The 22256-nt window shown below is 51.8% G+C and overlaps 1 protein-coding gene across 2 annotated transcripts in view; it reads right to left on the reverse strand.

Annotated features, from left to right (window-relative positions):
* Positions 1–15088, reverse strand: part of CASTOR2 (cytosolic arginine sensor for mTORC1 subunit 2) — a 69340-nt gene extending 54252 nt beyond the window's left edge. The window contains exon 1 of one of the 2 annotated variants that reach the window (XM_031012955.3): positions 14687–15088. In XM_031012955.3, the coding sequence (XP_030868815.1) occupies positions 14687–14799 (113 nt within the window). In that variant the 5' untranslated portion in view covers positions 14800–15088. Of the gene's footprint in view, positions 1–14333; positions 14438–14686 lie in introns of those variants that run through there. The other variant, XM_063708187.1, reaches the window with a different exon arrangement.
* Between the last annotated feature and the right edge of the window lie 7168 nt (positions 15089–22256).

The raw sequence follows: 22256 nt of genomic DNA on the forward strand, positions 1-22256 counted from the left end.
TTGTGTGACTTGGGGGCAGACAGCTCCTTCCTGTAGAGCTGCTATGAGGGTGAATGATGGGAACTCCCAGCGGAGGCCTCATGCACAGTGGGTGTTCAAGAAGGATCTGCCATGGCCGGGAGCAGTGGCTCACGCTTATGATCTCAGCCCTTTGGGAGGCCGAGGCAGGCGAATCACCTGAGGTCAGGAGTTTGAGACCAGCCTGGCCTACATGGTGAAACCCCATCTCTACTAAAAAATACAAAAATTAGCTGGGTGTGGTGGCACATGCCTGTAGTCCCAGCTACTCGGGAGGCTGAGGCAGGAGGATCACTTGAACCCAGGTGGCAGAGGCTGTACTGAGCCGAGATTGCACCGCACTCCAGCCTGGGCAATAGAGTAAGACTCCGTCTCAAAAAAAAAAAATATGGGAACATCAGACACTGGGAACTCCAATAGAGGGGAGGTTGGGAAGGGGAGGAAGGTTAAAAAAATTACCTATCGGGTACAATGTTCACTATTTGGGTAATGGGCATACTAGAGGCCCAGTCCCTACCAGTATGCCATATATCCATGTAACAAACATCCACATGTACCTCTTGAATCTAAAATAAAATAAAATCTTAAACATTAATTTTTATTTTTATTTTTTTGAGACAAGGTCTGGCTCTACTGCCTGGCTGGAGTACGGTGGCACAATCTCGGCTCACTGCAGCCTCTACCTCCCGGGGTCAAGCGATCCTTCCACCTCAGCCTCCTAAGTAGCTAAGACCACAGGTGCACGCCACTATGCCCAGCTACATTTTGTATATTTTGTAGAGATGAGGTTTCACCATGTTGCCCAGGCTGGTCTCCGACTTGTGAGCTCAACCAATCTACTCACCTCAGCCTCCCAAAGTGCTGGGATTACAGGCATGAGCCACCACACCTGGCCTCAAATTTTATTAATTGTGGTAAAATACACACAACAAAACCTACCATCTTAACTATCTTTAAGTGTGCAATTCAATCGTGTTAAGCACATTTGCAATACGGACAGCAATTGCCACCATCCATCTCTAGAACTCTTCATCTTACCCAACAGGAACTCCATACCCACTAAACACCAACTCCCCAGCTCTTGGCAATCACCATTCTTTCTGTCTCTATGACTCCGGCTACACCAGGTATTTCATACAAGTGGGATCTCATGCAGTATTTGTTCTTTTGTGACTAGTTTATTTCACTCAGCATGATGTCTTCAAGGTTCATTCATGTTGTAGCATGTGTCAGAATTTCCTTCCTTTTCCCCCCTGAATAATATTCCTTTGTGTGAATACATCCCATTTTGTTGATCTGTTCATCCATCAGTAGACACCTGGGTCACTCCCATCTTTAGGCCTTAGTGAATAAGACTGCTGTAAATGTGGGTACATGGCCAGGCGCGGTGGCTCATGCCTGTTATCCCAGCACTCTGGGAGGCCGAGGCTGGTGGATCACTTGAGGTCAGGAGTTCGAGACCAGCCTGGGCAACATGATGAAACCCCGTCTCTACTAAAAATGCAAAAATTAGCCAGGCGTGGTGGCGTGCACCTGTAATCCCAGCTACTCGGGAGGCTGAGGGACCAGAATCGCTTGAACCCAGGAGATGGAAGTTGCAATGAGCCAAGATAGCACCATTGCACTCCAGCCTGGGTGACAGCAAGACCCTGTCTCCAAAAAAAAAAAAAAAAATTGGGGTGTGCAAGCAAAACCTCAGGTTTTTAAGCACAGATCTAGCTCAGAGGTTGAAGTATGTTCAATGTGTTATGGTGAGGGCAAGCCTGAGTATATGGCACCTAGACACCAGTTTTCCATTTAGGCCAGGCGCTGTAGCTCACACCTGTAATCCCAGCACTTTGGAAGGCTGAGGCAGGAGGATTACTTGGGCCCGGGAGTTCGAGACCAGCCTGGGCAACGTAGCAAGACCCCATCTCTACAAAAAAAACAAAAATTATCTGGGTGTAGTGGCGAGTGCTTGCAGTCCTAGCTACTCAGTGGGGCTGAGGCAGGGAGGATTGCTGGAGCCTGAGAAATCGAGGCTGGAGTGAGCTGAGATTGCATCACTGCACTCCAGCTTGGGTGACACAGTGAGACCCTGTCTCAAGAATTTTTTTCAGGCCAGGTGCGGTGGCTCATGCCTGTAATCCTAGCACTTCGGGAAGCTGAGGCGGGTAGATCACAAGGTCAGGAGATCGAGACCATCCTGGCTCACACAGTGAAACTCTGTCTCTACTAAAAATACAAAAAAATTAGCCGGGCGTGGTGGCAGGTGCCTGTAGCCCCAGCTACTTGGGAGGCTGAGGCAGGAGAATGGCGTGAAGCCGGGAGGCAGAGTTTGCAGTGAGCCAAGATCGCACCACTGCACTCCAGCCTGGGCGACAGAGCCAGACTCCATCTCAAAAAAAAAAATGTTTTTCAAAAAGTTTCAATTTAGCACCGTGGATGGCCCACAGGGACCTTGGACACCCAGAATCCCACAGGCCCAGAGCGGATGCAACTGGGCTGGTTTCTCATACTGTAGATCTGTTATAAGAGAAAACCTTTCCAGCCATGTGCAGGCTCAGAAGAGACCAATTAAACCTTTTACAAGGTTTTTTTTTTTTTTTTTTTTGAGATGGAGTTTCACTCTTGTCGCCCAGGCTGGAGTGTAGTGGCATGATTTCGGCTCACTGCAACCTCTGCCTTCCAGGTTCAAGCGATTCTCCTGCCTCAGCCTCCCCAGTAGCTGGGATTACAGGCGCCCACCACCACATCGGCTAATTTTTGTATTTTTGGTAGAGTCACGGCTTCACCTTGTTGGCCAGGCTGGTCTCGAACTACTGACCTCAGGCGATGCACCCGCTTGGCCCTCCCACAGGTGCTGGGATTACAGGCGTGAGCCACTGCGCCCAGCTACAACTGACTTTTTTGATCCCTGGGAGATGAGTCAACACCGAGGGACGACCAGTCCTAAGCCCTGGACATGGACCTGGGGGTGAGGACAGAAGGGGATCAGGACCAGCCCTCTCATCCTGCACACTGAGGCATGGGTGATCCCAGGAAGCCACTCACCAGGCACCAGGGTGGCTTCCTGGAGGAGAGGATGCTGAAGCCGACCTCAAGAAGTGTCTGTGTTAGGTTTAAGGACTCACAAGAGTTCTCTGGCTGGACTAAAGGTAGGGTGATCACATGGTCAGGTTTGCCCTATTGTCTGCAGGTTGTTGTTGTTATTATTGTGATGATGGTGAGGAGGAGGAGGAGGAGGAGACAGGGTCTCATTATGTTGTCCAGGCTGGAGTACAGTGGTGCAATCTCGGCTCACTGCAACCTCTACCTCCTAGGCTCAAGCAATCCTCCCACCTCAGCCTCCTGAGTAGTTGGGATCACAGGCAGGCGCCATCATGCCTAGCTAATTTTTTTGTATTTTTTGCAGAGTCGGGGTCCCACTATGTTGCCTCCGCTGGTCTCCAATTCCTGAGCTCAAGCGATCAGCTTGAAGTGCTGGGATTACAGGCGTGCTGGGATTACAGGCGTGAGCCACTGTGCTTGGCCAATCTAGTAATTATTTAAAGTACTTCCTGCTATTCTAAAAAAAGTTTGTTCCCATCTCAATGATAAATGGCAGGGTCATTTCATTCCTTATCTGTTGCTACATAACAAATTACCCCAGATCTTAGTGGCTTGAAACAACAACAAACTTTTATTATCTCTCACAGTTCCTGTGGGTTAGGAATTTAGGTGTGGCTGAACTTGGTAGTTCAAGGCATTGGCTGGGGCTGCAATCCATTGGAAGGCTTGCCTGGGGCGGAAGGATCTGTTTTCAAAGCCCCGCTCTGCCGGTTGAGGGTGGGATGCCTCAGTTCCTCTCCATATGGGCCTCTCCATGGGGCTGCTTGGGTGTCCTCAGGCCTTGGGGGTTGGTTTCCTACAGAGCAAGGGATCTGGGAGAGAGGGAGCGCCACGCAGAAGCTATCATTTTGTGCCCTAGCCTCGGAAGTCTCGCGGTATTGCTTTTACCATCTCCTAGTGACTTAGAAGAAAGTAGCCAAGACAGACATTTAAAGGAGAGGGGGGTGGAGGGATCCTAGCTTTTTTTTTTTTTTTTTGACATGGAGTCTGGCTCTGTCGCCCAGGCTGGAATGCAGTGGCGCGATCTCGGCTTCACGCCATTCTCCTGCCTCAGCCTCCTGAGTAGCTGGGAATACAGGCGCCCGCCACGACGCCTGGCTAATTTTTCTATTTTTAGTAGACACGGGGTTTCACCGTGTTAGCCAGGATGGTCTCGATCTCCTGACCTTGTGATCCGCCCACCTCGGTCTCCCAAAGTGCTGGGATTACAGGCGTGAGCCACTGCGCCCAGCCAATCCTAGCTTTTAAAACCACCAGCAGCTGGGAGCAGTGGCTCATGCCTGTAATCCCAGCACTTTGGGAAACCAAGATGGGAGGATCACTTAAGGTCAGGAGTTTGAGACCAGCGTGGACAACAGAGTGAGACCCCCTCTGTACAAAAAAATCTAAAAACTACCACGGTTGGCCAGGTGCAGTGCTCATGCCTATAATCCCAGCACGTTGGGAGGCCAAGGCGGGCAGATCACTTGAGGTCAGGAGTTCAAGACTAGCCTGTCCAACCTGGTAAAACCCATCTGAATTAAAAATACAAAAAATTAGCTAGGCATGGTGGTGGTACCTGTAACCCCAGCTACTCAGGAGGCTGAGGCGGGAGCATCACTTCAACCCAGGAGGCAGAGGTTGCAGTGAGCCGAGATCGTGCCACTGCACTCCAGCCTGGGCAACAGAGTGTAACTCCATCTCCAAAAACAAAAGCAAAACAAAACAAAACAAAACTACCATGGTTACCTAAAATAGGGCATGTGTTGGGAAGGGAGTAGACAGAGCCAGAGTGGATAGACAGAAGACATCTGATCAAGAAAGATTCAGGCCAGGAGTGGTGGCTCACGCCTGTAATCCCAGTGCTTTGGAAGGCCAAGGTGGGTGGATCACCTGAGGTCAGGAGTTCAAGACCACCCTGGCCAACAAGGCGAAACCCCGTCTCTATTAAAATACACAAAATTAGCCAGGCATGGTGGTGCATGCCTGTAATCCCAGCTACTCAGGAGGCTGAGGCACAAGAGTCACTTGAACCCAGGAATCAGAGGTTGCAGTGAGCTGAGATCACGCCATTGCATTCCCGCTTGGGTGACAGAGTGAGACCCTGTCTCAAAAAAACAAACAAAACCAACAAGGCAGAGATGTGGCCAGGGCTTCTGAAGGAATGCATGAAGTCCACCCAGCACCCACTCCAGTTGTGTCCCTCCATCCTCCCAGACTCCCCCCTGCCCCTGCACTCCCAGCCATGCCCCCTCTGTGGGCCTCTGGTCCTCTCACCCTCTACCTTTGCTGGAGAACACACAGGACTCACGTCTTTTCCTCCCATGGGACAGAAACTCCTTTCGCGCTTCCTATCGGGCCCTGCCTACAGCAGGTATACACTGCGGGGTTTCTGAGTGAACAGAGCATACCAATTTGCACCGGCCACAGGACAGCGGCTTGTTCCCTGCAGACAGCTTACTCTTTCAGCCTCCAGGCGTTTGCTCCTCCAGCCCAGAGGGATGGGGCAGCAATGAGCATTTGAGCCGCCCTAGAAGCAGGAGGCAGGAAGATACCTGGATAGTTCAGGAAAGAGATGAGGAAAAAGGAAAAAGGCACAGGAAAAAGATTTGGGAGCTAGGGTTGAGCCAGCCCCTTTCTCTGGGCAGCAGCAGACTATGGCTGTCCTGAGTGGGCACACGCAAGGCTCTGGGGCTCACCCCGTACCCTCTTCACCTATACCCCTCCCCTGATCCATCTGTAGCCACCCACTCCTGTTCCCTGCTTGCTCATCTTGCTTTAACCCCAGCACCTCCTGACATTTTCTCATGCCACCCATCACCCCATTCTTGGCTCAGATGGTGCCGCCTCCTCTAGGAAGCCTTACTGGCTTGCAGCTCTGTGGTCCTAGAGCATTTTGGCTGCCCCTGCCAGAGGCCTGACACCTAAATGACAGGTGAGGTCCTTGGCTTAATTCTGTGAGAGCAGTGACAGCATCTCCACTTTCCAGAATCAGGATGCGATTATGTGTGTGTGTAAAAAGTCTTCTAAGCCTGGGCTTTTCTGGCTCTGCCCTCACAAACTGGTGCTGGCCAGTGGCCCCAGGGCCTTCCCAGTTAATGCCTAATGGCTGGGTACAGTGGCTCACACTTGTAATCCAGCACTTTGGGAGTTCCAGGTGTCTTTATTAAAAATACAAAAATTAGCCAGGCATGGTGGTAGAGACCTGTAATCCCAGCTACTTGGGAGACTAAAGCAGGAGAATCGCTTGAACCTGGGAGACAGAGGTTGCAGTGAGCTGAGATCATGCCACTGCACTCCAGCCGGGGCAACACAGCAAGACTCTGTCTCAAAAAAAAAAAAAAAAAAAAAAGCTTACTGGAGCTTCTAGTGGACCAGATACTCTTGAGAGTGCTTGACGTGGTTTATCTCATCAAGCCCTCACAACCACTTAGGTTACAGGCATGATCATCATCTCTGTTTTACAGGTAAGAAACATAGCACAGAGAGGTCAAGCAACTTGCCCAAGGTCACACAGCCAGGATGAGCAGTGCTGGGATTCCAGCCCAGGTGTCCCAGGGCTCTAACTCCCTTGGGCTAGCCTGTCTTTCCCTAAACTGCAATTAGACAGTGGCCTCAGCCCAATGTGTTTCGAGGAATGACGAGGGCTCTGCATGGACTTTTTGCAATTTTAAGCTTTTCTCTCATAAATGCCTTGTAAGACGTTAGTGTTCACTGGCCGGGCATGGTGGCTCACGCCTCCCAGCACTTTGGGAGGCCCAGACGGGCAGATCACAAGGTCAGGAGTTCGAGACCAGCCTGACCAACATGGTGAAACCCCGTCTCTACTAAAAATACAAAAATTAGCTGGGTGTGGTGGCATGCGCCTGTAATCCCAGCTACTCGGAAGGCTGAGGCAGGAGAATTGCTTGAACCTGGGAGGCGAAGGTTGCAGTGAGCCGAGATTGCGCCATTGCACTCCAGGCTGGGCGACAGAGCAAGACTCTGTCTCAAAAACAAACAAACAAACAAAAAAAACAAAAGACTTTAGTGTTCACCATGGCTCGTTTGCAAGATTTCCTGCAGGTAGGAACACGAATGACCCAGTGCAGGCCAAAACAAACCAGAGACCTGCATTCAGGAGATCCGGCCCAGGAAGGCAGCAGGAAGTTTCCATGGGCCCATGCTTACTGCATACTTGCCTGTGTAGTTTTTGCCAATCCAATGGACTTTCTAGAATGGAATTTAAAGATAACAGCATTTCATGGGCAAAAAGGAGGGTGCTGCTTGGCTGAGCATGGTGGCTCACACCTGTAATCTCAGCACTTTGGGGAGGTCAAGGCAGGTGGAGCACCCGAGGTCAGGAGTTTGAGACCAGCCTGGCCAACATGTTGAAACCCCATCTCTACTAAAAATACAAAAATTAGCCAGGCATGGTAGCTCACACCTGTAATCCTAGCACTTTCGGAGGCCGAGGTGAGAGGATTGCTTGAGGCCAGGAGTTCAAGACCAGCCTGGACAACACAGTGAGACCTTGTCTCTACTAAAAACAGAGTAAAATAAATTAACCAGGTGTGGTGCTGCATGCCTGTAGTCCCAGCTATTCGGGCGGCTGAGGCAGGAGGATACCTTGAGCCCAGGAATTTGAGGCTGCAGTGAGCTATGATGGTGCCACTGCACTCCAGCCTGGGCAATAGAGCTCGTCTCCAAAATAAATAAATAAAGAGATGTCTCCATAATAATATTAATAAAAAAACAGAGGGGACTCTGGGAGTAGGTTCAGGTTCCAGAGGGGTCGGGGTAAGCCAGGCAGATGGGGCACACCGGGATCCCACCTAGATCTGGGGTCACACAGCGGTCTGTGCACAGTAATCTCTCTGCCCCTCACACCTAAGTCAGCCTCCAGGCCTGTCCCCGGTAGGTCAGCTACGGGACTGAGTGCCTCAGTCCTACTGTGCACATGGCCATCGCCCACAGCTTCTGGGTCCCCCACCTCCCTGTGGCGGAGAGCATCCATCTGGATGGCAGGCCCCACCTTGAGTGGTGAATCCTGATTGGTCCATGATGGTCTCATTCCCTGTGCCTGTGATAAGCTGAGGCATGTTCATGTGACCCAGTTCTGACCAATGAGATGAGGAAGTCTGTGCTGGGATAGGGGTACCCCCAGAAAGGTTAGCTCCTTCCTTCATGGAGTTTCCTCCTGACTGCCCAGGATGCCCAGAGCCACCCCAGCCATCACAGTGGGGCTATGCTTCTGTGCCATGGGTAGCCAAGCATAAATTGATGACCTCATCAAGCCTTTAAGTTACCCAAGCCTGGGGCAGCCCAACCCATAAACTCTGATCACACAAAGTTCAAACTTCTTATTGGTTATGTCCTGGCTTTCTGTTGTTTGTAGCTCAAAGCATCCTTGCTGGCTGGGCGCAGTGGTTCACGCCTGTTATCTCAGCACTCTCGGAGGCCAAGGAGGGAGGATTACCTGAGGTCAGGAGTTCGAGACCAGCCTGAGTAACACGGCTAAACCCCGTCTCTACTAAAATACAAAATTAGCCAGGCATGGTGGCGGGTGCCTGTAATCCTAGCTACTCCAGAGGCTGAGGCAGGAGAATTGCTTGAACCAGGGAGGCGGAGGTTGCAGTGAGCCGAGATTGCACCACTATACTCCAGCCTGGGCGACCAAGTGAGACTCCATCTCAAACAAACAAACAAAAACCACAAAGCATCCTTGTTGATAGCCCCTGGTTACATTTCTTCTTCTTTTTTTATTATTTTTCAGAGACAGGGTCTCTGTCGCTCAGGCTGGAGTGCAGTGGCGCCATCATAGCTCACTGCAGCCTCAAATTCCTGGGCTCAAGTGATCCTCCCACCCAAACCTCCTGAGACAGGTGTGCACCGCCATGCCTGGCTATTTTTTAAAAAGTTATTTAAAAAAATTTTTTTTTGTGGAGATGGGGTCTTGCTTTGTTGCCCAGGCTGGTCTCAACCTCCTAGCTTCAAGGGATCCTCCCACCTCAGCCTGCCAAAATGCTGGGATTATAGGCAGGAGCCACTGGGCCTGGCCTTATCGTTTTGAGTTAAGCCCGTCCTACCAGAAGAAGAGTGAGCCCAACGTGCCCTCAGGGAAGCTGAAATGGAATCTAGAAGGATGCACGGGGAAGAAAGGGGTAAGGCAAGAAGTAATACTCTGGGCAGAAAGAACAAAGGCCTGAAGGCTGGAGGCACGCTAGGGTGTGGCTGGAAGCTTCGAGGTGAGGCTGGAGAGACAAGGTGAGGTGGGCCACAGAGGGCCCTCAGCTAGGTCACAGAGCCTCAGGGTTACCACAGAGGACAAGGGAAGCTCATCGGACAGACCTACCCAGGGTCTTGCCTTCTGGCTTTATGCTGAGAATAAATAAGCACATTCCTCGCCTAGTCCAGCCACACCCAGATGCTCCTCCAAAGGTCCTGGGCAAAGGCCTGGTTCAGCAGACCCGGGACAGGGTCGCTGGGCTCTGCTTCTACCAGGTATGATCCTGCCTTCTACAACGACATATCTTCCAGCCCCAGGGCACTCCTATGAGACTCTCGCAAATACTTGGGTTGAAATCTGGGTCACTCTGATGGTCAGAAATCCATCAAACAGACGTTTACTAAGTGCCTACAAAGCAGGGTGCTACACGCAGCGGAGACGGGACCTGGTTCAAATCCCAATTCTGTTTCTTTCCAGCTGTGCGACCTTGCCATTGTACTTCTCCAAAGCTAGTGTCTTCACCGCTCTGCAAAATGTGGCAAAGTCAACAGTAGCTCTCATCACCACTGGTAGGTACTGTGGTGATGTGGTGGGAAGGGGTGGATCAAATCATGCACAAAAAACTTGAAGGTTGATAATCTAGGTAAGAGAAAAAGACAAGCCAGTAACATGTTGTTATCGCCAAAGTTGAGAAATACGCAAGGTGCCCAGAAGGAAGTATCTGAGATAGGCTCTAAGGCTCTAACGAAGTAGAATGTCTAAGCAGGTCGCGGTGGCTCTCGCCTGCAATCCCAGCATTTTGGGAGGCCGAGGCGGGTGGATCACTTGAGGTCAGGAGTTCGACACCAGCCTGGCAAACATGGCGAAACTCAGTCTTTACTAAACATACAAAAATTTACCGGGCGTGGTGGCGCACGCCTGTGATCCCAGCTTCTTGGGGTGGAGGTTGCAGTGAGCTGAGAACACACCACTGCACTCCAGCCTGGGTGACAGAGCAAGACTCCGTTTCAGGAAAAAAAAAAAAAAAAAAGGAAGTAACCGTCTAGATGGGAGTGATAAGGACCAAGTATCCCTGGTAGAAGAAAACAGCTCTGGTAGCAGATCACTCAAGCCCGGGAGGTGTAGGCTGCAGTGAGCCATGATCACGCCACTGCACTCCAGCCTGGGTGACAGAAGACCCTATCTCCAAAAAAAAAAAAAAAAAAAAAAAGAGAAAAAAATAAAGAAAAGGCCCACCAAAGCCAAATAGGCAGGAATACAGAAAGGCCAGCATTTCAGTTCCGTGCTCCTAAGCCTTTCAGAACATTGTGCTGTAGACAGAAGGGCTGGACATAACCATTCAATGGGGGCATCTCTTGCAACCTGCAACAGCAAAAACTCGGAGCTTGTGCCAGAAAGGTGCAGATTGGCACATTTAAATCCCGGATCTATCACTTCTTGCCTGACCTTGAGCAAGTCACTTAATCTTTGAACCCCAGCTTCCTGGTTTGCAAAGCAGGTTTAATACCTAATACACAGAACATACCTGGGGGTCCTGGGGTCTAGATCCTCTCTTCCAACTAGTTAACTCCAAATGTGAGCCACTGGCTTTCCTACATCAAAAGCCCTAAGGGCCAATGGCTCATGCCTGTAAGCTCATGCCTGTAACAGTTTAAATGTTATGTCCGCACGCACCTCTGAGAGGCTGAGGTGGGAGGATCATGTGAGGCCAGGAGTTCAAGGCCAGCCCGGGCAACACAGTGAGAGACCCCCATCGCTACAAGAAATTTAAAAATTAGCTGAGTGTGGTGGTGCGCACCCACAGTCCCAGGTGCTTGGGAGGCCGAGGTGAGAGGATTGCTTGAGCCTAGGAGTTCGAGGCTGCAGTGAGCTATGATGGTGCCACTGTACTTCAGCCTGGGCAACAGAGACCCCATCTCTTAAAAACAAACAAAAAAAAGCTCTAAGATCTAGTGCCACCTCCTACAGGTAGGCACCCGGTGTTCTAGGTACCCTGCTAGACCAGCCCTTCCCTGACTCCACCCTGCTGTAGAATGATGGCCTCTTTCTTTCTCTTCCACCAGGCTCTAGGGCTTGGCAGAGGAAGGGGCAAGGTATCTCTGCATCCCTTGGACCCAGCCACACCCCCACACAGAGTGAATGTTTCCTAATGCCATTCCCTTTCCACAACTCCACTCCACGAGAGAGAAGTGACTTAAGTCTGCTAAGGAGCGGAGGGAAAGGTTCAGGAAGGTTTCAGCGTGCTATCATTAGCGCTATCATTAGCTCTTGAGGATTGAATAGGAATTTACTAGGGATGGGTGGGGGAGAATATTCCAGGCAAATGGAAGAGAGGTAGATACAAAGGCACAGAGGTATGTAGGGAACAATAAGGGAAATTGTGCATTTGCTGGGGGAGGGCTAAAGATGAGGATTCAAGGCCAGGAGCAGTAATCCCAGGACTTTGGGAGGTCGAGGTGGGAGGATTGCTTGAGCCCAGGAGTTGGAGGCTGTATTGATCTATGATGGCGCCACTGTACTCCAGCCTGTACGACAGAGCAAGACTCTGTCTCTAAAAGAGAAAAATAAAAAATAAAAAAATAAAGATGAGGATTCAGGATCTAGATCCCAAAGGGCCTCGAATGCCATGTCAACGATTTGATGCTATAGAGTGACTGACAAAACTGTAACCGGGCCGGGCGCGGTGGCTCACGCCTGTAATGCCAGCACTTTGGGAGGTCGAGGCCAGTGGATCACCTGAGGTCGGGAGTTCAAGACCAGACTGACCAACATGGAGAAGCCCCGTCTCCACACCAAATTAGCCAGGTGTGGTGGCGCATGCCTGTAATCCCAGCTACTCGGGAGGCTGAGGCAGGAGAATCACTTGAACCCAGGAGGTGGAGGCTGCAGTGAGCCGAGATGGCGCCATTGCACTCCAGCCCGGACAAGAGCAAAACTCAGTCTCAAAAAAAAAAAAAAAAAAAAGTAAACAGGTGGCACAGGGACCCTCAGGGCATGCTGTGCTAGTCTGGGCTAAACTTAGGTTTTGGAGAGGGAGGTGACAGAGCTATGGGTCACCACCTGGGGGCAGGTATTGCAGGAAGAATCGAAGGGGTTCTACCTGGATGGCTGATTATTGAAAACAGTTTAAATGCTATGTCGGCAGGCTGCGACCCATTAACACTTGCTAAAAAGCCATTTCCCACAATCATCCCACACCATCCACACAGCAGTTCTGTGTCCATGAGGGGGCCAAATAGTGCTATCTCTATTTTACAGACAGACAAAGTGTGAGCCAGAGGACAGACTTTGCCTCAGCCACGCAGGCAGCGGGCTCTGGTCACACATGACCTGAAGCCATGATCCGGGCTCAGAGTGCTTGGGGTGGCAGGTCCTCAGGCATTTGACGAATGTTCCGCACCTTCTGAGGCCGGACCATGGAAACACAGAGATGGCCTTTGGCCTCTGAGTCATCTTGAAACTGGACTAGTCAGCTGGGTCACCTGGGCCTGGGACAGGACAGGCTGCTTTCTGCAGGAGGAAGGAAGGGGGACCCACTGAGGGACCGGTCTTCTTGTGTTCCCAGAGGCCAGCAGGGGGGCTTGACCCCAGAGACACGCCTATCCATGAGTACCCAAAGGGGACCCTGAGTTGGGGGCTGGAAGAAGGCCAGTCTCTCCACCAAGAGAAAGGGGCTGAGGGACCCTGCCCTTTGCTGCCTTTCTAAGAAGCCCCCAAATGCCCCCCCCTTCCAGCACCCAGGCCCTGTGCACAGCCGCAGCCTGAGTCATCATCCTCATTTGAATGGTGGCCGAGAAATCAGCCAGGGGGCTGCCCAGGGCTGAGGGCCAAGGCTAGGAAAAACAAGGCTGTTCTGTTACCTCCAAGCTTTGGAACGTCAAGCCCGGCTAGGGAGTGGGGGGCAGAGGGCAGGCAGAAGCAGGATCTGAAGGTGTCAACAACCAGAGGGGGCTTTGTGTGAGGGGTGGGGGCGCGGTTCAGAATCCGAGCTGTTGGCTTTTGTTTTCAAATGACCTGTTTAATCATTACCCTTTGCAATTAACGGGGAGCACAGGCTCCGTGGCAGAGGCTTGGCGACTATTTCAAATCTCCATCCCCTACTGAGCAGCCGGAGAAGAAAGTAAACAAGATGCCACCGGCAGGTCTGGCTCCATCTCGCAAACAATAGCCGGACTGAGCACCCGGCTCAGACACACACATCAAAGTGAGATTTCCAAGCAAGAACTTTTCACAGGCAGATAACAGGCTGGAATTATTTCCCTGTGTCCCTAGAGCTCAGTGCCAAAGGGGGCAGCCTAAGGGGGCTGTCATTTTCACGCTAACCTTGACCCGAAACGTATTCATTCATTTTGCAGTGAGGGAGAGCCACCACCGCCCCAAACCGCGAAAAACCAACCAGTAACAACTTTATCATTCCTTTTTAACAGTCACAATGGTGGGCAAATGAGACTTAAGTTACAGCAGCTAGCTGGCACTCACACTCCCCTCGGCTCAGGCTCCTTAAACAACAACAACAAAACCCTAATGCAAGCACCCACCGGGGCTCACAATGTCAAACCCTTACCTGGCATAGGGAAAATCCAAGTGAGAGAGAGAGTGTCTGTGTGTGCGTGTGTGTGTGTGTGTGTGATTCCCTCTTTTACCTTCCAAGGCCTTCAACTATTTTTCCCCCTGCAGCATCCAAGCCCAGCCTCAAGGCAGATGCATAAACATGCCTGCTCCTCCCCTTCTACGGTTGGGCAAAACACCCCCCCCACCCCCTTTCCAGGACCCCAAGGAGAAAGAATCACGTCCTCTGCAGCCCCTCCCTGGCCCTCGCCCACCCCCCGTTTCCCCCCCCCCCCCCCATTCCAGGCCGTCCGCAGCAAGCCTCGTAGGCACCTTGAGATAAACACCCACTAATGACTTTATGATTTTCTGCTCTGGGTAACCGCGCTCAGCGGAATCCCTCCCCCCGCCGTGGCGACGGGGCCGGCCCAACCGAGGGATGGGGGGATGGGGGCGTTAGTTTGTTTTTTCCACGGCCTCGTCCCCACACCTGTTTTTCATTCATTCATTCGTTCGTTCCTTCATCCATTCACGGATCCGTCACTGCAGCCGGCCCAGCCCCCCGGATTTCGGGGAGGGGGCTGCGATGGGGGAGGGGGTGGGAGATGGGGGGGACGACAGAGGTGGGGGGTGGCGCACCGGGGGGTGGAAGGTTGCGAGGGGTCCGGGAGCCAGGACCCTGCGGCTCCGGCTTTGTCAGACGCGAGCGAAGCGGCGGCGGGGGCGGGGCGGGGGCGCTCCCGGGGCCCGAAGTTGTTTTCCGAGGCGCGGCGGCGAAGACAGCGGCCCGGGGTGCGCCCCCTTTGTCTGTCCCCGGCCGGCGCCGCGTCCCCGCGCGCTTACCTGGTCTTGGAGGACAGGAAGGCAAGTTTGATCAGGCCGTAGGTGAACAGCGGGATACTCTCCTTGGCGACGCTGGCAACTTGCAGCCGGTGCTCCAGGATGTGGAGTTCCATCGTCCGCCCGCGCCCCGTCCGCGGCGGCTCATCCGCGGGGGGACGAGCCGCGGCCCCCGCCCCCTCCGCGCCCTGCCGGCACCGACAGCCGGCCCGGAGACCCGGGAGCTCGGCGCCGGGCGCGGGGGGCGGCGGCGGCCGGGCCGGGCCGGACAAAAGGGAGGAGGCCCGCCAAGTTGCAAGGGGGAGCCGCGGGGCGAGGGAGGCAGCGCCGGCGGAGCAGCAGCCGAGGGGCCGAGCAGCGGAGCAGCGGAGCAGCGGCGCGCGGCGCCCGGCGCGGGGAGCAGCTGGTGTTCGCTGTAACAAACAACTTGCCACTCAAACGCCGGTCCCCGCTGCGCATGCGCGGCCCGCGCGCGGCCTGCCGGGACTTGTAGTCCGCCTGGGGGGCTCCCCCGGTGCTGTTGCTGCTGTTGCTGCCGCGGGGGCTGGGCGGCCGGAGCTACCGGCAGCCCGGTGCACGGGAAATGCAGGAGCGCGGGCACCCTCAGGACTAAGGGGAAGGCCGAGGGGAGGCACGGGGCGGGTGGAGCCAGCCTGAGCCTAGGCGCGCCCTCTGGCACCCAGTCAGGCTCGGTACTAGGTGCTTGGAGTGTAAAGCGAGCAAACCAGACGACTCCGGTGCTGGAGAAGGCCCGAGTCTGGGAGCGCCAAGATGTAGGGCAATCGGTCATGAGAGTGCAGAGAAGCCAAACCGAAAAGCTTGCTGGGGACCCGGAGGGAGGGGATTGACAGGTCAAAGGGGGTGACCCGGGGGAGGGGACACTCAGGCTGGGTTTTGAAGGATGAATGGGAGTTCGTAGCAAGAGAGTGAGGGCGCGCGGATGGAGGACAGAGGCCTTCCAGGCTGCAGGAACAGCGTGTCCTAGGGCACAGAAGCGTGAAAGCCCCCACGGTGCTGTGTTTGGCTTTGTTGCAGCGGAAAATGTGAGGGAGGAGAGAAAAGAGATAAGGCAGGCATAGTCACCAGGAGTCAGGTCGGGAGGGTCATGTGTGCAGAGCTAATGAGGTGGCCATTTATCCCACTGGAGAGGGGGTGATGGGGACTGCGAAGGTTGAATTCGGGGAAAATGTAAAGTGCGTCTGAGGCACTTCCAACCCCAGGGCCCACGCGCCCGGACCACAGATGTTCCTCCTTCATGGCTGTCTGGTTTTGAAATGTTCTGGGTTAAAGTGATTGGTGCTTCCACCTTTGGCAGAGTAATCTGGGGACGCGATGGGTGAGATCTATCTGCCAGGGCAGGCTGAGAACTCTCTTTTAGGGGAAAATTGCAGTTGTGCTCCCTCACCTTCCCTCAGCCCTCCTCTGTTAGGTAGGAACATACTAGGTTTTGTCATTTCCACAAAAGGGTGAAAAGCCTGTAATCTGTGGTAGATAGATCTTAGAGCATGCATATCCCCCTCCCACTTTATTTTCTTTTACTCTTTTTCTTTTATTTATTTATTTTTTAGAGACAGGGTCTTGCTCTGTTGGCCAGGATGGAGTGCAGGGGCGCAATCATAGCTCACTACAGCCTCGAACTCCTGGGCTTAAAAGATCCTCCCACCCCAGCTTCCCCAGCAGTTGGGACTACAGTTATGCCCGGCTAATTTTTTTTTTTAACTTTCTTTTTTCCCCCCCGAAATGGAGTCTTGCTCTGTCGCCCAGGCTAGAGTGCCATGGCGCGATCTTGGCTTACTGCAACCTCCTCCCCTTTGGTTCAGCGATTCTCGTGCCTTGGCCTCCCAGCTAGCTAGGATTACAGGTGCTGGCCACCACGGCTGGCTAATATTTGTATTTTTCGCAATGTTGCCTAGGCTGGTCTTGAACTCCTGACCTCAGGTGATCCACCCACTTCGGCCTCCCAAACTGCTGGGATTACAGGCATAAGCCACCATGCCTGGCCTTTTTTTTTTTTTTTTGAGTCGGAATCTTGCTCCATCACCCAGGCTGAAGTGCAGTGGCACGATCTCGGCTCACTGCAACCTCCCCCTCCCAGGTTCACGCCATTCTCCTGCCTCAGCCTCCCCAGTAGCTGGGACTACAGGTGCCCGCCACCACACCTGGCTAATTTTTTTGTATTTTTAATAGAGACGGGGTTTCACTGTGTTAGCCAGGATGGTCTCGATCTCCTGACCTCGTGATCCGCCCGCCTTGGCCTCCTAAATTGCTGGGATTACAGGCGTGAGCCACCACACCCGGCCTTTTTTTTTACTTTTTGTAGAGAGGGGTGTCTCCCTATGTTGCTCAGGCTAGTCTCGAACTCCCAGCCTCAAGTGATCCTCCAGCCTCAGCATTTTTTTTTTAAAGGTTATCTGTCTCTCCCCCACACAATCTCAACTCCACAAAGGCAGTGATTTTTATCTGTTCTCCGCTGTGTTCCCATTGTCAGCAATAGTGACTGGGCTATGAGAGACAGTCATTCAATATTTGTGGAATGCATCAATGCACCTATCTATGCCTTTAGAATCTAGAGATCCAGAAATCCCAAACAGAAATGCATTCAGGGGCCAGACAGATTACACAGATGTGTGAAGCAGTTGGCTATCAGATAGTTGGAAATGTGGCTGGGTGCGGTGACTCACGCCTGTAATCCCAGCACTTTGGGAGGCCAAGGAGGGTAGATCATTTGAGGTCAGGAGTTTGAGACCAGCCTGACAAACATGGTGAAACCTCGTCTCTACTAAAGACACAAAAAAATTAGCTGGGCATGGTGGTGCCTTCTCCTGAGGCAGGAGAATCGCTTGAACCCAGGAGGTGGAGGCTGCAGGAAGCTGAGATCGCGCCACTGCACTCCAGCCTGGGTGATAGAGTGAGTCTCCACCTCAAAAAAAAAAAAAAAAAAAATGTTGGAAATGGTACAGGTGAAGGGAAGTCTGCCTGAAGGCATAAAATTCAGTTTCTTAAAAAAAAAAAACAACTGGCAGGGCGCAGTGGCTCACAACTATAATCCCAGCATTTTGGGAAGCCAAAGCAGGCAGATCACAAGGACAGGAGTTCAAGACCAGCCTGGCCAGCATGGTGAAACCCGTCTCCACTGAAAATACAAAAATTAGCCAGGCATGGTGGTGTGCATCTGTAATCCCAGCTACTTGGGAGGCTGAGGTAGGAGAATCACTTGAACCTGGGAGGCGGAGGTTGCAGTGAGCCAAGATCGCACTACTGCACTCCAGCCTGGGCGACAGAATGAGATTCTGCCTCAAAAAAAAAAAAAAAAAACACAAAAAACAAAACAACAACAATAAAAAAAAAAAAGCAGGTGAAACAAAACAAGGCTAAAGGCAAGATTTGGCTAGTTTTCTGACTTCTGCTCTGGATGGCCTAAGGTAGCATTTTTCAATCTGCAGACTGTGTATGACCCATGTAGTGGATGGTGAAATCAATTTAGCAGGGCATGGCAATTATTTAAAAAAATAATTAAACAGGCTGGGTACAGTGGCTGATGCCTGTAATCTCAGCATTTTGGGAGGCCAAGGCAAGAGGATCTCTTGAGGCTGGGAGTTTGAGACCAGCCTGGGCAACATAGCAAGACTGCTCATCTCTACAAAAATAAAAATATAAGAAACTAGCTAGATGTGGTGGCGTGCACCTGTAGTCCTAGTTACTCAGGAGGCTGAGGTGGGAGGATCCCTTGGGCCCAGGAGTTCGGAGCTGCAGTGAACTATTATTGTTTTTTTTTTTCTTTCTTTCTTTTTTTTTTTTTTTTTTGAGATGGAGTCTCACGCTCTTCCCCGGGCTGGAATGCAGTGGCACAATCTCGGCTCACTGCAACCTCTGCCTCCCAGGTTCAAGCATTTCTCCTGCCTCAGCCTCCCAAGTAGGTGGGATTACAGGTGCCTGCCACCATGCCCAGCTAATTATTTTTATTTTTATTTTAGTAGAGACGGGGTTTCACTATGTTGGCCAGGCTGGTCTTGAACGCCTGACCTCTTGATCCACCTGCCTCGGCCTCCCAAAGTGCTGGAATTATAGGCATGAACCACTGTGCCCGGCCGCTGTGAACTATTATTGTACCACTGGACTCTAGCCTGAGTAACAGAGTGACATCGTCTCTTCAACAAAATGGAAAAATTCCCGGCAAAAAAAAACACAAAAAAAATTTTAAATAGACTAGAAAATGACACAGTGTTGCATATAAAATGGGTAGGTTACCATCATCTTTTCTATACCCCAGGGCACTTTAATCTTGTCCATGTGTGTAAGGGGTGCGCGCCTGTGTGTGTCTGCCTATGTGCACTAGAACTTGATATAAAGGTATGTTTTACTGTGGGTCTTGGTAAAAAAAATATATATATATATATATTTTTTTTTGTTTGTTTGTTTGTTTGAGACAGGGTCTTGCTCTGTCACCCAGGGTAGAGTGCAATGGCATGATCTCAGCTCACCGCAACTTCTGCCTCTTGGGTTTAAGCAATTCTCGTGCCTCAGCCTCTCGAGTAGCTGGGATTACAGGTGCGCGCCGCCACCCACGGCTAATTTTTGTATTTTTTTGTTTGTTTTTGAGACGGAGTCTCACTCTGTAGCCAGACTGGAATGCAGCATCATGATCTCAGCTCACTGCAACCTCCTCCTCCCAGGTTCAAGTGATTCTTCTGCCTCAGCCTCCCGAGGAGTTGGGACTACAGGCATGTGCCACCATGCCAGCTGATTTTTGTATTTTTAGTAGAGGCAAGGTTTCACCATGTTGGCCAGGATGGTCTTGATCTCTTGACCTCGTGATCCACCCACCTTGGCCTCTCAAAGTGCTGGGATTGCAGGCGTGAGCCACCACGCCCAGCCAATTTTTGTATTTTTAGTAGAGAGGGGGTTTTACCATGTTGGCAAGGCTGGTCTCAAACTCCTGGCCTCAGGTGATCTGCCCGCCTCAGCCTCCCAAAATGCTGGGATTACAGGCGTGAGCCACTGTGCCTGGCCAAAACTGTTTAAAAGCATTGTGGGCTTTATATTTCATCAAGCCAGACTGCCATAAAGTTTGCAAATTTAGACCACCTTGTTTTTGACTTGCAGAATTGCTTTCGCTCAGTTGTATTTGGTGCTTAAGATTTCTGTGAAACTAACTTCCGAAATTCATGTTGGGGTGTTAAGGAAATTGACCTCTGAGTTGCCAAGTCCTGAGGATTCAGGCTGGAATTGGGGTGGAGCAAGTTGAGGCACTTTGGGCCCTGAATTTAAGGAGGTACTGGCTCCCAAGGTAACACAAGTGTTGGATGGGCACCGTCCTGGTAGAATTCCCTCCTCTTTGGGTTCCTTAGCACTGCCCTTTTCTGGTCTTTCACTGATTGACTCTAGGTCTGCCTATGTGATTTTCACGGCTTTGGCCAATGGGGCATTGGCAAATCTGCTCCCTAAGTCTTGTGCATTGGGACTTGCCCTCTTGGAAAGAATGCTGCCCTGAGACCATCACGCTGTAAAGAAGCTTGCAAGAAAGATCACATGAAGATGTCCAGGTGTTCCAGCTGTGTCAGGCCTCTGCCAACAGCTAGCACCAACTACTAGAGCATGCTAAGATGTGAACGAGAACATCTTGGACTTTGCATCTGACTGTCTAACTGAATGCAGCCACACACATGAGCCCAGGTGAAACCAGAACTATCCAGCCAACCAATAGAAACACGATGAATAAAAAATAGCTGTTGGCTGGGCACAGTGGCTCACGCCTGTAATCCCAGCACTTTGGGAAGCCAAGGCAGGTGAATCACAAGGTTAGGAGATTGAGACCATCCTGGCTAACATGGTGAAACCCCGTCTCTACTAAAAATACAAAAAATTAGCCGGGCATGGTGATGGGCGCCTGTAGTCCCAGCTACTTGGGAGGCTGAGGCAGGAGAATGGCATGAACCCAGGAGGTGGAGCTTGCAGTGAGCTGAGATCGCGCCACTGCACTCCAGCCTGGGTGACAGAGCGAGACTCTGTCCCCCCCCCAAAAAAAATAGCTGTTGTCTGGGCACAGTGGCTCACACCTGTAATCCCAGCACTTTGGGAGGCCAAGGCAGGTGGAGCCCTTGAGGTCAGTACTTCAAGACCAGGCGGGGCAACATGGCAAAACCCCTTCTCCACAAAAAAATACAAAAATTACCTGGGCATGGTGACGCACGCCTGTAGTTCCAGGTACTTCGGAGGCTGACGTGGGAGGATCACTTGAGCCCAGGAGGTTGAGACTGCAGTGAGCCGTGTTTGCACCATTGCATTCCAGCCTGGGTGACAGAGTGAGAACCTGCCTCTGACAAAAAAAAAAAAAAAAGTTATTTTTCGCCATTAAGACTTGGAATGGTTTGTTGGGTAGCAATGGATATAGCTGACACATCCCCGCAGCCCTCACCTTCTCTCACTATGTGGGTGTACCCAGTCTCTGGCTACTAATGTCAAGGGCCTCCAACTTGACACTTCCAGCTCAGAGTATGTTCTTAAGGCCCTGCCTCACTTATAGAACTTCCTAGTGGTTAGCTATGATGCATGGCAAACACACCTGGCAACAGTAACATCAGCATACCTTGAAAATGACCCCATGGTCTAAGAAGAGTATGTGTTGAAAGTTCTAAGCTAAGGAATCCAGGAGTGGCCAACCCGGAGATTCATTTCTTATCTATGAGGAACATCTGAACCCCTGGACCATCTAGGGGATGGTGGCCTTTGTTTGGGGTTAAATGAAGGTTGCCAGGGGGAGGGTGCTAGGGGGAGGGTGCTAAGTGGAAATGCTCTATAAACTGCATGCTTTTTTTTTTGTGAGATGGAGTCTTGCTCTGTCACCCAGGCTGGAGTGCAGTGGCGCGATCTCAGCTCACTGCAAGCTCCGCCTCCCAGGTTCATGCCATTCTCCTGCCTCAGCCTCCTGAGTAGCTGGGACTACAGGCGCCCGCCACCACGCCCAGCTAATTTTTTGTATTTTTAGTAGAGACAGGGTTTCACTGTGTTAGCCGGGATGATCTCGATCTCCTGACCTTGTGATCCACCTGCCTTGGCCTCCCAGAGTGCTGGGATTACAGGCATGAGCCACCGTGCTGGGCCCAACTGCATGCTTTTTATAAGCAGGTGTGGTTCTCCTGTTCCGCCTGCCATGTCTGGACTACCCTGTAAGTCCCCTCAATAAACCCTATGTCTTGCTTGCTGGCCAGGCATGATGGCTCATGCCTGTAATCCCAGCACTTTGGGAGGCCAAGACAGGCAGATCACTTGAGGTCAGGAGTTTGAGACCAGCTAGGCCAACATGGTGAAAACCCCATCTCTACTAAAAATACAAAAAAAAATTAGCTGGGTATGGTGGCATGCACCTGTAATCCCAGCTACTTGAGGGGCTGAGGCAGGAGAATCGCTTGAACCAGGGAAGCGGAGGTTGCAGTGAGCCAAGATCATGCCATTGCACTCCAGCCTGGGCAACTAGACTCTGTCTCAAAAAACAAACAAACAAACAAAAAACAGGCCAGGTACGGTGGCTTATGCCTGTAATCCCAGCACTTCGGGAGGCTGAGGCAGGTGGATA

This window comes from Gorilla gorilla, chromosome 6 (assembly GCF_029281585.2).
Source record: "Gorilla gorilla gorilla isolate KB3781 chromosome 6, NHGRI_mGorGor1-v2.1_pri, whole genome shotgun sequence".
Classification (NCBI taxonomy): domain Eukaryota; kingdom Metazoa; phylum Chordata; class Mammalia; order Primates; family Hominidae; genus Gorilla; species Gorilla gorilla.